Raw genomic sequence first — 16,858 nt, 5'->3', positions numbered from 1 at the left:
GAATGAGAAGGGAACTTCAGAAATTAACCCACTGAAGTAGGACTACAGCTAGTAGAAGAGAATCAAATGCATTGATATAAATTTCAGAAATAAGACTTTGCCACAAATTTCGAGCCAGATTTCCCAAAGCTCAGGAAGTATTCAGAACCAGAGTTTTTGGGCTCTTGTCACATAATTTACAAAATAGAGGCTGTAAGCTTACATTATCTGTTGCCTGGGACAAAGATTTTGAATATTCTACTCTCACTGAGAGAAATAGAATTATTACCTTTCTACCTTCTGAAAATCCAATGGAATTATTAATTTTATTTAATTAACCAATGTATTAGTTTTATATGTACATATGTACAATTGTTAATGTATCAATTTGTTAATTCCCATGTGGGGTGTTGCTTTTTTTCCCTCCAAATTCTTTCTCCATCCTAGCCAGAAAGAAGAAAGAAAATTGAAAACATGCACATTAATCCCATACAGGTAAAACTTAATCTATTTCAGTGGATTCAAAATATGAATATTCACAATTTTATCAGGTCTTATAGCCATCTGTAAGGCTTAAGGCCTGGATCCCAACTGAATCTCTGTTAATACCCAGTATTAAGCCTTAAAAAGAGGTTTTATAAAATAATTTTTAGTATTTGTAATATTTAAATACCAGAAGTATTATATTATCATTTTTATGCAAGCTACTTCAGTTAGAATGATACAATTATATTGACACAATTCTGCTGGTCTGGAAAACCTCTTCCTTTATAACTGTTCTTGTCCCACAGGTTCCTAGGAGCTTGGTTATTTAGCTTAAGCTGAAGAGAATGGATTCAGCTCTGGAGGTCCACAGTTCACTGTCTGCTTTTGAAGGGCATGATTAATATTTAATTCAATATTTCATTCACATCTCTAAAAAGACAAACATAACTATAGTCTGTATTAAGTATATTTCCCGATAATTGCATGTAGATTGTTTATATTTCTTTCCCTAAGCATAGATACCCTAGCTACTTGCATGTTATTAAAATAAGTCTTTCTCTGTCTTAATAACCAGTACGTTGTAAGCCTGTTGCTTTAAACTGTTGAGAGTTTATATGCACTAAAAGTAACAAGGCTTTTACTTATTGAACCCCTTTAATATCCTGTGTATCTTTCCCTGTGTAAGCTGAGTTTCAGTTGTGACATAAAGTGGTTTCTAACCGAAATTGCCTTCCAGTTGACTGCACCCTTTCCCCTGAATGAGAATTTGCAAGTGAGAAAGCTACTGAAAGGTCAATGAATAGAGAGAAAAAGCCCCCTGAACAGAATGACAGCTGTCCCATCTTACCACTTCAAGTTACTGACTCCCTTGCTGTCCCCATGCATTCATTTGCATAACAGAGGTGATCATCTGGCCTTCATTTTGGTGAATGTAAATCACTACTGAAACATAAAATACATCCAAGAGAACACTCTGCACACTGGCATAAAAATGAAGGGGCTAGTGCTGCCTAGGGATACCTCAGGTGACAAAATAAAAACATCAGTGTACTGATTGGTTCTCATTGTGACAACTTCCATGAGAGGCTACAGGAAGTTTTCATGGTCTTGGTGAAAGAAGTGCTTCTTTTAGTTTACCTCCTTTCTCCCATTGCTGTAAAATTGTTTAAGAGGCTGGACCTCATACCTCAGTATATAACTTGCCACCAAAGCCATGGCCACTTTTGACACCCTCTTGGACTGGACTCCCAACAGGAAGATTTCTGCTTACATTGAGATATAATCATGTACTTAGTGGCCACCAAACCTAATGAAAAGACCCTTCTGATCTGCAACATCTCACTGATCCATTCTGCTTAAAATATATTTCCAGTTTCTCTGGAAAGAAACTATTTTCCTTCTCAGGAAGCAGCTGCAGGATTTATCCCTAATATTTAGAAATAAACTGAAAAGTACAGACTACGCTCCTACTCAACCTTTTTAACAAGGATTTCCTACCTTTTATTTTTGCTAGAGCAGGCCAGGCTGCCATGCCTCTCTCTCATTTAAAAGAACTCCTGGACATACACACTCATTCCAGTACTTCCCAGGAAAATGGCACATCTGTGTTGCTGTGCCTTGTCTCAGTAACCCTGTCAGTTACTGCTCTAACCTCCTAATGTTCAATATGGTAATTCTTTCCCTTTAAGTTTGCCCATAAGATATGATTTAGTGAACCTTTTCCTTCCCATCTGCTGCAACTGGCTGTCCAAATTCTTCAGGAGTCTCCCCAAATCAGTTACACTAACATCTGTATAACTCGGATCTCATTCACAGGAGAGACTGGCACTGCTAAGATTGCAATTCATCCAGCACCTCACATCTTTCTCAGGAAGTCTTGTCTGAGGAATACTGGGGCATGTGTCAGCAGAGAAACTGTGGTGTTGCACTTCAACAGGAGTGTATGTCATTTGTGCCTCATATGTCTGAAAATGGAAGGGGGTTAGGGAACTGAGTATTGCCAGTCACAAAGTTCAAAAAAACTGCTAGGGCTGAAAATGCTGTTTTACAAAAATGTGGGGTCAGGGAGTGCAAGTCTTTCTTCTATTTTTTGTGTTCCAGTTGATTTGGGCCATCTTTTAAAATTATTTCAACAACCATAAGGGCCAGAAACTTACTGTTTTGTAACATCTTTTATGTCTTTTTTTTTTTTTAGTTTGTATTTTGATTCTTGAAACTCTTCATAAAGCTTGAATTTCATATAGAATAGCCCTATTTCTTCTTTAAATTTGATGATATGCTCTCATTTTCATGTATGTATTAGCAAAGTGTAATATTTCTTTTAAAGCTTTTAATATTTTCAGGCTTCCTTCCATTTAAAATTATAATTCTCTGCTATGTCTATTAAATGCTGCACCAATTTTCTTGAAGTTGAGTAATTTTTGCCTTCAGTTCTACCTCTGAATTTCATCAGCACCAGTTAGGGCTGTCCATCAGCAGCACATTACTCAAACCTGTACAAAAAATATCCAGCTTTTTATCATTAATCTGGTATTTCTAGAATATATTTCTACATTTCAATTCTTCTCTTTTCAGTACAATTCATTTTACTCACCACTAATGTGGTTGCAGCTCAACTCAGCTCAGTTTGCTTTGCTGGGACTACATTCAATCAGGAAAAAAATTCAGGCTTGTCTCCAATTTCATTATCTGGAGGAGAAAGAGCTGGTATCAGCATGTTCATACCCTGATTAACAGTTTTAAGAACAAAGTATAAACACTTGAAATAAATTAATTTATTTGCTAAGGAAATTACCAATCTCATCTGCATCTATTTCTGAAACAGAAGATTTGTTTGAAGTTCTTCCTTTTGGATCTTAGCTTCCAGACATTGTCTTCACAAATCCCAGGTTGTAACATCATAATCTCCCCTCAAGGTTCTGTTTACATCTGAGGCTCCCCTGTAGACAGCATTAGGTACAAATACATTAGAACTTAAACATTAAGTTGTTCTCTGACGTTGATGTGTGGACATAGTATTTATCTTTAGATGGATAGAGAGGCCTGAAATATGTGACACTTAATTCCTCTCTTTCACCTTCGTAAGGACAAAAAAAAGGGTGCTATTAATTATTTTCCTAATTTCATAAATATGATCTGGTCTCCACAAGCATGTAAAAAGAGCTTAATCTAAAATTTTTCTAGTTAGCACTGGTCAATTAGATTGGAAGCAGAAATCAGTGTAAATCAAATCATAATTTAACCTGATACAGTGACTAAAGTAATTCAGAGGCAAGAACAAATAAGGGTGCAGGCAGAGAAGATGTCTAGAACATTATAGGCAAGATACAGAATTTGGAGGAGGTGCATGTCATGAAAGGTTGTTTCAACTTGGGCTTTGCATAAAAGAAGAAAAGCTAAAAGAGAAAACTAAAATCCTGACAAAAATGCAAAATTTTGAAGAGAAGGCAAGGAACAATACATTAACCATAAAACAGAGATAAAATGTATGGAAATAATTGAAGCAGCAGACTCATGATTCCTGATGCATCAAAACAGATACAGACTTAAGTCTGTATTCCAACAGAAGCTAAAGCCATGATTAAAATTTTGCCTGTGTTTATGTGCTTAATTAATCCTATAGTAATCATAGTCTCCTCCTTCAGCTTTCACTGAGCCGTAGGATTCACTGCATCCTGGGAATTTAGATTGCTCAATATTTCGAAATACTGCTTTTATTTAAGTGTACCAAGCCCACAGTTGCAAGATACAATTCGTCTTTAATGTTTTTCTAACAGTTTTTACTTGAAGGATCTTAGTAGTACTGGGCATTGATCCAATCAACATGAACTTGTTCAAAGGTAGAAGACAGTATATGAGATCCTCCCTAATATTTTCCTTCTTTATTTTGCCCTGTTTAAATAAGCAAAAAATAGCTTAATTTTTTCCCCAGCATCCATGAATTGTTTCACATATATGATGCAGTCAAACTGTAAAAGAAAATTGCTCTTGGAATTTATGCTACCATTTCCCCCCGATAATGACTTTAAAAAGTAAAATTAACAGATTTTCTTACCAAAATAACCCAGAAATAAATGTTAAATGTTAAATGTTTATTCTCTTTTAAAAACAGAAACCACTCAGCAACCAAATAACTCTGGAGTGTCAAATAAATGTGCTTTATTTACAGTCATGAGGCTTGTATCTGAAGTGAATTAAAAATTTATCTTAGGTCAATATATCATGGTGGTTTTGTAAATGTGTTTCTGAGGACAAGACTAACTACAGCCATTGATGTGAATAATACACAATCAATACCCATTTTCCTTTCTAAAATAATGAATTAAAATCCATCTGCAACTAGGACTTTGTTGTTATTCTTAAAAAAGAAAATCAGCATAGTAGGCAATTAAAACTGGAGCAAAGAAAAAAATGAAAACAAAGAGAGGAGGAGTAGAAGGATTTTTACTGAAAGCTGTTACAAAAACCAGAATTCCCAAATGAGATGAAAAAGAGTAGCCAAGAGCAACAAAAGATACATCTTAAGGTCCAGCTCCTGCAGTCTTTTAGTAGTACACATTTAGCTCATGCCACAGAGCAAGCTGTAGGATTCTGAAGTGTTTGCAAGATCAGACACCAACCATTCAGCTTGGCTGTAGGTTAGCAGTAACAACAGTTACTACAATAACATTTGAAACACCATGTAAACTCCTGAAGTTCCAGAGATGTTTCTATTCTCGAGAACTAACGATAGCTTAAATTACTCACGATTTTTCATGTATTTTCTTTAGATTTTTAATTTAAAATACTATGGAACCATTTATTAAAAGGTGTTTTCCAAGAAGCAGAAGGAAGAACTATAACTTTTTCAATAACAATTTCTGTTTAATTCAAATACTTGTAATAATTAAAAATAATAAGAGAAGGGTGGGGGTTTGTTTGAGTGTTGTTGTAGCTGTTATATTATAAAGCTGTATTTCAGTGAGTAATCCCTTTAAATACTCTGAAGCCTGCACAAATTTAGAGATGGCATATTTTTTCCATGGCATATTTTAAACACACCTGCTGAGCTGGGTTCATGGGCAGGACACTGGATCTATCTACTCTCAGGTAGAACAGCTACCTACCCGCAGGGCTTAAAGATTTCGTTTAATAATAAATGATCCTTTTAGAGTGGCATCAAGACATCCCTGTATTAGAGTGAAGAAGTTTGCATGTTCAGTATATCTGCTGGATAGTTCGCTGAGTCCAAGAGCATTAAAACCAACACAGCTTCACAAGAACATAGGAGGAACTAAAATAGAGCAGATGACCTTACTCAGGTCCCTCATTCTGAAATGAAATTTATGCATAGTAAACTCCATGTTACTGCTAGAAGACATTTTGGCTACAGAAAATTCTGCAGTTAGTTTAGTTCTGAGTATTATATGCTTAACATTATTTGCATACCTAAGCATGACATCTGAGCAAATTGCAAGACCTAACCTACTGGACATTTTGGAAAGCACAGAGTTAATGTGCCATAATGAGGCATTTGGCTCTTGTTTTCCTGGCATTAAGACCTCTTAATTTATCAGCCAAATTTGACTATACTGCCACTGTAGCTGTAATCTAAACAACCCTAAGAATATGCTAATTAAGCAGATTGCTAGCAGATAGATTCTCTTGGCTGGAATTCTACCATAAGCAGTGAAATTTGTTTTCTGGAAAAAGAGGTAAAATTATCTAATAATTCAGTGAATTGCAGAGAGAAACTGTGAACCTGAATATAGATCTGGACTTGCTCACAAGTGAATGTGTGGTAACAGTGCTAGTAATAACCTTCAGGTGTCTGCTGACATCAAAAAGGAGACATATGTCCCTTAGATGCACATACAGCACTTGTACTGGATGGCTGGGCCTTTGAATTCTGTCACAGAAAAAATCTAGACCATGTGTTACGTATCAAGATTCAAGGGATAAGAAAATGGAGGTGCTAGCAAAGATCTAATGTGTCAATACCATGAAGGAAGTCAATAATTTGTCTCCTTTAAATGCATTATTCCTTTTCTTTGAGTTCAGAAGAATCAACCTTTTCAGAGTAAGTTCTTATTTCAATTAGAGAACACAGATAAGTAACTACAGAAACTGGAAAGCTGAAATCTCTTTTGCTTATTTAGAACATCACCTTTGCTTATTTAGAACTACGGGAATTTCCTCCATAGTACATTACATATTGCCTTAGAATCCTATAGTCACAAGTGAGGTCAAAAAGGACCTTCAGGGGTTATCTAGTTCAACTCCTTCCTCAAACAGGTCTAATCACATCAAGTTGATCAGGGCCATGGCCAGGGGAGTCCTGAACATCTCCAAATATGGAGATTCTACAACTGCTTTGAGCAACCCCCATGTTTGACCATTCTCATGGTATTTTTTCCCCCTTTTATCTAGAATATGGAATTTACCATGTTGCAACTTGTGTCTGTTGGCTCTTGTGCCATCATCGTGCACCTCTGAGAAGAGGCTAGTTCCATTTTCCAGTCCTGTCCTGCAGTCAGGAAGTTGTAAGCAGCAACAAGATCTCCTTTTAGCATTCTCTTCTCCAAGATGAAAATATTCCAGCTGTCTCAGCATCTTCATGTGCATTGTGTTCTGCAACCTCTGGCTGTTTTGGAAGCCTTTTGATTGACTCTGTCCCATGTGTCAATATCGTTCTGTACTGGAGGGAGCCCAAAACTGGTCACAGTACTCAGATGAAATCTCATGAAAGATCACTTCCCTGGCCCTCTTGTTAATGCAGTTCAAGAAGCTGTGTTGGTTTAAATGCTCCTGGACTCAGCGAACTATCCAGCAGATATACTGAACATGCAAACTTCTTCACTATAATACAGGGATGTCTTGATGCCACAATTAAACTTGGATGTCCTAGTGGACAATTCAAATATGAGTCAGCAGTGTGCCCTCGCAGCAAAGGCAGCTTAATTGTGCAGAGTTGCTTCCAAACAGCTCCCAGCCTGTACTGTTGCATGGGGCTATTGCTTCCCTGCAGATGCAGGACCTTGGGATTGCTTTTGTGGAGCTCCCTCTGAATAGCAGCCCTGCCCTCCAGCTGAATTCAGCTTTCGAAATGTAATGAAAGAATGTAAAAACCTAAAGAGCTGTGGTGGGAAAGAAGCCCAATTGCTCATAAGCTTCTCAAGGGAAAATGAGAGAACCAGATGGAGATGATAGTTTCAGTTACCTCTAGAAGTTACTCACAATGGGAAGGAAATATTACAGAAATGCTTAGTTGGCAAAACATTCTCCTATCAGCAGTAAGAAGATGGTTTGGTCTTCTGTCTCATTATCTTGAAAACCAGTATTTGTGCTGATGTCTTAATACGTGTTGGCAACTTGCCTTATGAGATTGGTATCATATGTTATTATATTTGTATTTGCTTCCCACAGCATTTTAATTCTGTATCTGTTTTGATTTGATGACAGGGACAGTTCTAAGTCACAAACTAAAATGGAATCTTTATTACACAGTTCTGTTTCCCCCTGAGGAGATGCCTGGGAACTCTCATAGACCAAAATGTGCAGTACTCTGCCGCTGGTGTACCTAAACTCATCTTGTGCTGAAATCTTCTGAGAAGAAGGAAGATTCTGGAAGCCAGGGTGACCATCTGGATTTGTATAGTTCTTCAGATTGTTTTGTTGAATGAAAACCATGTATTAAGACAACTCTTCTGAGCAGTTGCATTGCTAATTCTTTGGCTCTGTAGATTCTATGAATCTTTAAGGCTTTTAGGGTGTAGAACCTCTAATAGTTCGTCACTGCTGTTGTCAGGATGGTGTTCCCTGTGCAAAATATGCAACCGAGGGCTCCACAAAAACCATTTCTGGTCAAGGAATGTGGCTTTGGGACAAATTTCAAAGATAGATTAAGCAAATTCTGCCTCTGGCTGCTCTTAGGAATTCTACAAGTTTTCACATCCCATTTAAAAATCAACCCTCTCACAGATTCAGATACTCCTTTTTTACATGAACAAATCAAAACATTTAGAATACTCAAATCAAGCCAACAAAACACCTTCACAACACAACACAACATAACACAGGAGGAAACCTCTATCAGGTTCACCAGAGACTGTTGTTGAGTTATGTGTAGGATGTTCAGATGTTCCTGTTAATGCACAACACTACTAAGCCACAAATTATTCAAGGAGTGATTTTTCCAGTACACAACAAATACCACTAATGATTAGTGATCTTAGGAATGTGCTCTCTGTAGTATAGAAAGGATATTATTGTAGTGATATAACTCTTTCACGTGACCTATGGCATGAACTTCTGTGTTTGGTGAATGGAAGACAAAGGGACACATATAAATTATTTTTGATTCATCTTCCATTACGTGTTGCACAATGTCTTGTTGACTATTACATCTTACAAGCTGACTTAAACCAGCCTCATCTGTGATATCCTTCCATTGACTTTGCTTTCATAGGGGTCTCTTCCTGTATCACTAAAAAGGTTTCAAAAGGGGGAAAATATGAAATGTTCTAAAATCCTCACGTTTATCATTCCCTAAATATATGAGACTCCACCTCTTGGCAGCTATGGCACAAGTATGTGCCAAACAAGTAAAAAAATGTTCATCAGAATTTTGCTGTCTTTAGTCTGAGCAACAAAATCTATTCTGGATTCTTCCATGATTTGGCACAAGTGGTATGGTTGATATGCTCGAGGAAGGAGAGATAATGCCCTACATGTTTCTTTGTGGGGAAAAAAAAAAAAAAAGCCCTTATTAAGCCCTAAGCATAGACTTGGACATAGATCAGTTTTCAGCATCTTAACAAGGAACAGTAATGTTAAAACCCAATCTAAATAGTTCTCCAAGTAACTCTGTGGATTGGCATAAACATGAACCATCCTCAAATGGTTTTTCTGACATTTTGGTGGAACCTGCACTAGACTACCCTGGCCAGAAAAGCAGTATCAGTATCTTAGAGCTGTTTGAGAGAAGTGGGGAATGATTTCTTCCTTAAGACACTTTTTACAGTGGAACTGTTGCACCTGGATACCACCAAGGTATCCAGTGCTTCCACAGCAGAAAGGATGGACCTGTAATAGCTGAAAGGCTGATCTTTGGAACCTGTGGAGTCCAAAGTCCCTTCTCCTTTGTGGTGAGAGAGAGTGTGGTCAGTGGAGTGCTGAGTATGTTTGAATCATGAAGCCGAAAGAAATGTTAAATGATATCTGTGTAGGTGTGGCTCCCACCCTTCCTCTTTGCCCTCTGACCTCGCTGCTGGGAGGAATCTCGGCTGTGACTGCAGCTGTGGAAGCATGGACATGGCAACATTTCATCAGCACCTGAAAATTACATTCTTTTCATCTGCTACTGAAAACCATGTAACAAGCTGTTCCGCTGCATGATGATGGTGGTATTACAAGGGTGACTGATGCTACCAGTGCTTAGGGTGCTCTTTTTCCTCCCAAATATGCTTGACAACATAGGGGTACTAATTCAGTACTATTATCGAAAATCTGTGCAAATTTGCTATTTTGCCTTCTTCTTGTGACTGTAAGACTTGAAAGTTACTTTTTTTTTTCTTTTAAGTGTTTATTCCCCATGGTTGAATTCAGCCTGCTAAGGCAAGGCTGATTACACATGGTACGTGTTCAAAAGCTAGAGGACTAAAACTGCAATGGCTTGGGACCTTGCAGCCAAGCTGAATTCACATTTGCGTGTGGAGATCTGTGACACCAGATTATCCTCTTCTCTTAACAACAGCAATATTCGTGTTTCCAAGGAGTTTTGTTTGGTTTTTTTCCCAGCAATTTTGCCTCACTTAATCTCTGCTTTGGGAGAAAAATCGGAGTACTATCAGCCAACTCGTAAAGGAGGACGGAGGCGGAATGAGGCGGGAATTCAGGGGCTGACTCCCAGGGAGTTTGGGGCCGTGAACCTCGCAGGCCGCCCGGGAGGGCGCGGCTCGGGGGCCCCTCGCTCGGCGGGGCCGCGGGCGGAGGCGCCGCCGGTCCCCGGGGCTCCCGCGGCGCCCGGGGCCGGCCGTGCGGGACGGCGGGGGGGCGGCAGGAAGCGGGGCGGCCCCGCCGCGCCCCCGGAAGCGGTTGGGCGGCCGCGGGCTGGCGGGCGCGCAGGGCAGGGCAGGGCAGAGACGCGGCCCGGCGCGGCCGCCCCGCAGCCCGCGATGCCCTCGGAGCGCCGGCCGCGCTGCCCACGCCGCGGGGCATGGTGAGCACGGGGCGGCCGCTCCCCGCGGGGACCCGCCGGGCGGCCTCGCTGCTCCGCCCCAGCCTCCTCCTCCTCCTGCTGCTGCTGCTGCGAGGCACCGGGGCGCAGAAAGGTGGGTGCAGAGCGGGCGGGCGAGCCTCGCTGCCCGGGGGCTCGCCAGACCAACCCTCCGGGGCTCTGCTGCTGCCAGGGGCAGCCCCCGCCGCTGGTCTCCCCCCCGGCGTGTGGCCCCAGTCCCCGAACCTGCCCCTCCCGAGGCAACAAAGGGCGAGAGAGCAGCCGCGTTTTTGAAAAAAAAAAAAAACAACACAAAACCAAACCAAACTCTTTTTTGCTCCCCAGGGGGGAGGTGGCGGCGGGAGGGCTTCGCCCCGGCGAGGTACGACCGGGGGGACTCGGGAGGGAGCCGGGGCTGTGGAGGCAGTTCGGGGGCACAGGGGCCGCCGGGGGCGGAGGGCGCCGTGGGGTTTGCCCTCCCGGACAACATCCCGTGTCGGGGCAGCTGCCCGAGGCGCCGGGGTTTGTCCTCCTTCGGACTCCGTGTGAAGTGGTTGGTGCGAGCGAGGAGGCGGATAAAGGGGAGATTCTGCTTGCTGTGAAAATGAGCTTACACGCGCCCAAGAGTGTGTAGAAGCGCGTAGAGAGGTGAGAATGACAGGGCAGAGTAGGATTTTTTTGTTGTTTAGAGAAATCGGCGAGATTTCTCCTCAGGGCGGAATGAATGATCAGGCTTTAGCACTTTGAAGATTACGGGGCACAGTTTGGTCACTTCATGGCAGAAGATCAGAGGATGCCACAGGAACTGTCACTTGGGTCATATGCTTGGGAGAAAGTGGTGGGAAGTGAGTGTTTTGACAGCATCATGAGACTTTCGCCTCTGTGAGTACAGGGATTGAGAAGATAAATTTTACGATTTTCAATTCCTCTTGCTTCTTTGCACTGGTCTTGCATCGTTTCAGAAACTGGTATCTGTTTTCACATAGCTTTCTCTTTCTGTACATCTCAGAGATGGAAATATGATTAAGTACCACAAATGCTGTGTTTGAATACACAAAGGGAGCAAGAAATATATGCTCTCTTCTGGTTTTACATTTTAATTAAATATATAACATTAATTAATTAAAACTTTTTTTAATTGAGAAAAATCAGAGATTTGTCCGTAGAGCAAGCTAGTCATGTGGACTTACCTTTTCCTTGTATTTCCAGCTAATTGCATTTAATTTTAAGTATGTTTCTATACACATAGGAAGCTAATGCTAATAAGCATTTGGCAAACCTGATTTTGTTTTGTTTTAGAGGAGAAGAAGACCCATTTGCTTTTGAGAGGAAATTGTGCAATTTTAACATTCAGTCTTTTGAAGGTTGCTGCTGAGAGTCAGGCAACAGCAAGGTGTTAGTTTGTGCTGTAGGAGCATCACGCTCCAGATACTTGTGCTGACGTGACACTTGTCTGACCTTTTGGTGAGCAGACTGACTTTGTTATTCTAGGGGAAAACTGAAATAACTGTGGGGGTGGGGAAGAGTCATAATTTTCCTCCAGATGATTGAGTGGAACTGGCTCAGTGAGTGGTCAGAGGTGTCTTAAAGGGGGTGGGACCATGCAGCAAGAGGTGGCACTGCGTGGAGAGCAGGCTTTTAAGTATATGTCACTTTATCTTTCTGTACTTTGAGAAACCACTGAAGAGCTCCTACCTGGAATTTCAGTTTACAGTGTCCCTCTAGTTACTGCCTAAAATTTGCACAGAAGTCTTGCTTTTGAACAGGAGGGGAATCTCTTTATTGACAAGCTTCATTTGATTTGGTAACAAAAATCAGAGCTTTTTTTGAGGCTGGGGTCTCTGGTGTTGTCAAATACAATGCTTCAGTATGAGAAACTGCTGGAGCTTCTTAGAAAAGTTCTGCTTGTGAGGGACTGTTTCCTAGCCAAAATATTTTCATTTATCTTATTCCAGAGAAGGCTGGGGAGCCCATCTCCTGTATCATTAAATGCTGACATAGTTCTAATTTGGATAAAACTCCCATACAGAAAGGAAACTGCTGTCTTGCTCGTGAAGGGTCTGCACAAAGCTGCTACTCAATTAGTGTATTAAATACATGCGCAGGCTTCTAAGAGAATATGTTGATTGACAATGAAAGTAACTGAGACTTAGGAATTTCCACAATTAAAGTTGCTTTTAAGCTCTTTTATGAAAGTACAGTGAGTGATACTATGTAGGAACCTAGCCTCATTCATTATGTTAGAGAGACTCTAACATAATGTTAATCTTCTGTTAATAAGCAACTATGCATTTTCTTTTCTGCTGTTCAGAAGCTCTAAGCCTCACATACTACATGGTGCTTAAATATTTTTCTGAAGATAGAGTGTTTTCATTTCTCATGTGCTTTTCTGTAGGGCACCTCCCTAATATGAACTGATTTAAAAATAACAATATGATTTTGGTAAAATGTGAAGCTTGTTTTTAGTATTGGGTCAAATGTTCTCCTCCTCTCCTTCCAGAGAACAGCAAACTGAGAAATGAAAAAGGGCAGGTATTGTTGTGGTGAATATGTTTTTCACTTAATAGCCCAATGTATTATCTTGTAGGATTTGAGTGAGATTTTTTTCAGTTTGTCATATTTTAAATCATTCAGTGTATGTAATTCAGCATTCCTTGGTAAAAGGTTTGAACTTGAGCGTCTCACTGTCTTGGAAAATTATGAACATTTTGTATTAGCTCAGACACCTTCAGAAGAACCTCATGCTGCATTTCATAGTCTCATGCACTGGGGAATGTCCAGCTGATGGCTGCGCAGGTCAGCTCTTCGGATTTTTGAAACAGTTCTGTAGTGACTCTAACTCCTGCTCGCAAGGAAATTGATATTTGAAAAATACTTAAAGTGTTTTATTTGTTTTTCATGTAATTAAGCAGGTGTGAATGAAAGCAAGCCAGCAACATGTAAGCTTCCTGCTCTGTGTGGATTGGTTTTAAGAAACAGTGCTCTTAGCAGATGTTTAGCTATTGACATAAATTTAGTATGGCCTGTTCATTAGCTAAGTTTAACCTCTTTTTTTTTTTTAATTTAGAAAAACACAGCTACATGAGAAATGGTTCCGTAGCTTTCATCAAAGTAAAATTGAATAATGGCTCAGTTATTCTGAAGGTATGAAGCTTGTAGGGTCTGTGGAGCAATAACTTTGTTATCACACGTAGTTTGGTAGCCATCTGTTGGGATTCTTAGTGGATACTGATGTACATATAAAATTGGGAAAAAAAAGCCCAAAGTTAAAAGTAACCTTTGATTCTGAAGTTGATTCCCAAGTGACTTGAAGCAGATTTGTTTGTAACCTTTTATTTAAAGAAATTAATGCAGGATGCTTGTTTTTGAATGTGATACCTGTACTTTGTTCTAAACAAATAGCAGCTCATCAGGATGTTGTTATATCCTCAAACCACGTTGAAGTAAGTGCAAGAAAGTGATTCACCTCTGTAGTGTAAAGTTTGCTTCAGTGTAGAAAAGAAAAAGAATTTTTGAATGTATACTGCTGAGTTACCATGATCTGAAAATCCAGGTGAAAGAGCTAATGACTCTATGCCCATTGAACCTAACGAAATGGTTTTCCATGTCCTCACGTTTTGTGATTGAGCTTCAGTATTTGTGGATCCTTTGTGTGTTCCCTGTTCCTTTTCACTGCTGTGTGCACTCCCCTTCTCTCCAAAGTGCTCCTGGTCTCACCTCTACACATCTGGCAAGGCAGCAGACAATGGTGGCTTTGACTGGGGCCAGTCCAGAATTTGGTATGTGCTGATCCGTCAGCCTTAATTTGGGGAGAAGGAAGCAAAGAGAAGATGCTTCTAGCTTCATAGCCATCACCTGGGCAAGAGGGAGGGAGAGACTGTAGCTTCCCCTTGATGTCCTGGAAGAGATGATTTTTTTCTAGAACAGGGGACTGACAAGGTTCCAGCTGCCAGGGTGGTCCATTGCAGGGGTTTTTTTCTGCTGCAGAGAGGTCCTGGTGTGTGAATATAAGGCACTACCACAAAACCAACTGCCATATGAGCAATTGTTGTGGGTTGCCCTTCATACAAGTGCTGTTTTGTATTCTTGCTAAATTAGATTGGGTGGTGTCTCATTGCCCCTTGTATCTGTTTTCCTTGGCTGAGCTCATCTGGGGGGAAGGGAGTCACAGCCAAACCCACAAGGAATTATTTTGATTTAAAAGACCCCCAGATTTTGGATGAGAGATTTATTATACTTCAAATTAACATCAGAGTAAGTGTCTTATAATGAGGAGGGCAGTGCTCTAATGAGCTACTTGGCTTTGCTAATGGGACAGTTTTACTTAAGAATGCAGAGTGTTTTGAAGATGCAGTTGTGGGAGTAGAGACTTGAGGATTCAGGGGTTCCTGCCATGTAGACGGGAGTGCTGATGCAAATCCCTTTCATCCTTGTGTTGAGAGGTATGGAAGAATTTTTCAAGACCAGGGCTTAAAGTTCTGCCAGGCTTATTCAGGTTTTATCATGCTCTTTTTCACTTCCCGGCATTGCGCCTTGAGGAAGATGAACAGTGCTCCAGAGAATTGTGTGGAGGAATGCTGGTCCTGGGGGGAAGTGAGCTGTATATTGGAAGTATAGACCTAAAAAGGGTGAACAAGAATCTCTGAAAACTTATTTTTCCTCCTCCATTTAATGAGCCTTATTTGAAGTGGTTAAGTGAGTCTGGTGGACAGAAGGTACATACATGTGTTCTGCAGAGACATCCTTTCTGGGTGGTTGCCTTGCAGGACTGGTGTTGTTCAGCTCAGCTCATCTTTAGGAGTCTGTTGAGGTTGTGCTAGCCTACTCTGCTTCTGTAAAGCAAACAGGAATCACTGTTTTGTGTAAATACTCTTAGAGTTATCGCACTTGGTCCCAGAATGTACTGATTTTGGATTTAAGTAGTACAATGTATATTGGTTTTATATGTATATCTGTGTATGTATATATATATGCACGCACACATATGTATACACATACACACACATATATATGTAAAAATATAGCATCTGAGCTACTGTTAAAAAGGTAATGTAACTGTTCTTTTAGAAGCTTATATGCTGTTGCTGTGTGCATCTCAAGCCAGCGACCTTCTAGCATGTTGGTGCGGTCTTTAGGAAAACTGTTTACCTGCTACTGAGTGGAGATGTTCAGATTTCAAAATTTGCATGAGTGTTTTCTTACGTTATTCATATAAGAGAAAAATAATCTGTCTCCATTTTCTGCAGTTCTGCCACCTGCTTTGTACTCTGGGAAATGATGCATTAGGTTTTTAATGTGATCACTGCTGTTCTGTGTAGTTTCAATCATCAGCTAGTTAAGCACTGCCTTGAATGCATCAGCTTTCATAGCTCAGATAGTCATCAGTTCAAATGCAATCCTTGTTGGAATTGCTGCTCAGCATATTGTGAAATGTTCCTACATTGTTATTTTATCCATATTTTAAAAGGCTTTTAAATTAGCTGTTCCATGTCACCCCCACTTTTGTAACTGCACTCTGTGCTTTGGGGAAAGCACTTAGTATTTTTTTTTTACCTGGAATTTGTTTTGTAGTCAAAGGATTTCCTTCCCTCATGCATTTTCTGATCGAGTTGCTTTTAGATTAATTTCTTTAAATCAAATATTGTGGAACATCTGTGGTCCTTTTATTTAAAATAGTGGTATAGTTCAAACCATTGTCCAAGCATGGAGTGTGGATTTCTTAATAAACTGCGATTAGGGAAGGCGGGGAGGGAGAGCAGTAGTAATGTTAATGTCAAAGGCCAAGTAGTAACTTGCATTAAAATAAGATCTATAAATTTGTCAGTGCTGGCTTTTTTATACCCAGTGGTGGGGTTGTTGTCTGTGAAGCCTGTTCATTAATGGAGCAAGACTGTGAAATACCAGATTTTGCTAAGCTCCATCCTTTGCCTTCCATTATTGGAGGCAAACAGTTTGAGCTGTGCTATTCATATTGTATTTGAGCTTGTTGCTTGATTATTGAACACTTTTTATGTTATTTGAGTTAAAAATTATACTTGAAAATGTAATAGTGATTTGACATTTGGACCACAGAGTAACACATTGATTTTGAAAATGGCTTCTGTTTGATGAGTTTCTTTGTCTAGTGCTTGAAAAAGAAAACAAACCCCAGCCTTTGGATGGGTAAGAAACATTTAACCTGTGCTGTTTCTTTTTGGA

The 16,858-nt window shown here is 40.1% G+C and overlaps 1 protein-coding gene and 1 long non-coding RNA gene across 5 annotated transcripts in view; one reads left to right on the top strand and one right to left on the bottom strand.

Moving 5' to 3' along the window:
* The window catches only part of DCBLD2 (discoidin, CUB and LCCL domain containing 2), a 58,200-nt gene that overhangs the window by 5,552 nt on the left and 35,790 nt on the right, over positions 1–16,858 (top strand). The window contains exon 1 of one of the 4 annotated variants that reach the window (XR_010428033.1): positions 10,570–10,775. The exons of 2 other annotated variants lie outside the window; for them this stretch is intronic. Coding sequence is in view for 1 of the 2 variants with exons in the window: in XM_064644293.1 (XP_064500363.1) it covers positions 10,661–10,775 (115 nt within the window). In the remaining variant the exon portion in view is untranslated. Of the gene's footprint in view, positions 1–10,569; positions 10,776–16,858 lie in introns of those variants that run through there. One more of the 4 variants, XM_064644293.1, reaches the window with a different exon arrangement.
* On the bottom strand, positions 3,225–7,324 carry LOC135409148 (uncharacterized). Its single transcript, XR_010428036.1, has 2 exons — positions 6,888–7,324; positions 3,225–3,404 (listed from the first exon to the last, which is right to left on the bottom strand). It is a non-coding gene; the product is annotated as an uncharacterized LOC135409148 (long non-coding RNA).

The sequence above is a fragment of the Pseudopipra pipra genome, chromosome 2, assembly GCF_036250125.1.
Source record: "Pseudopipra pipra isolate bDixPip1 chromosome 2, bDixPip1.hap1, whole genome shotgun sequence".
Classification (NCBI taxonomy): Eukaryota; Metazoa; Chordata; class Aves; order Passeriformes; family Pipridae; genus Pseudopipra; species Pseudopipra pipra.
This window is presented reverse-complemented; position numbering and strand designations above follow the sequence as displayed.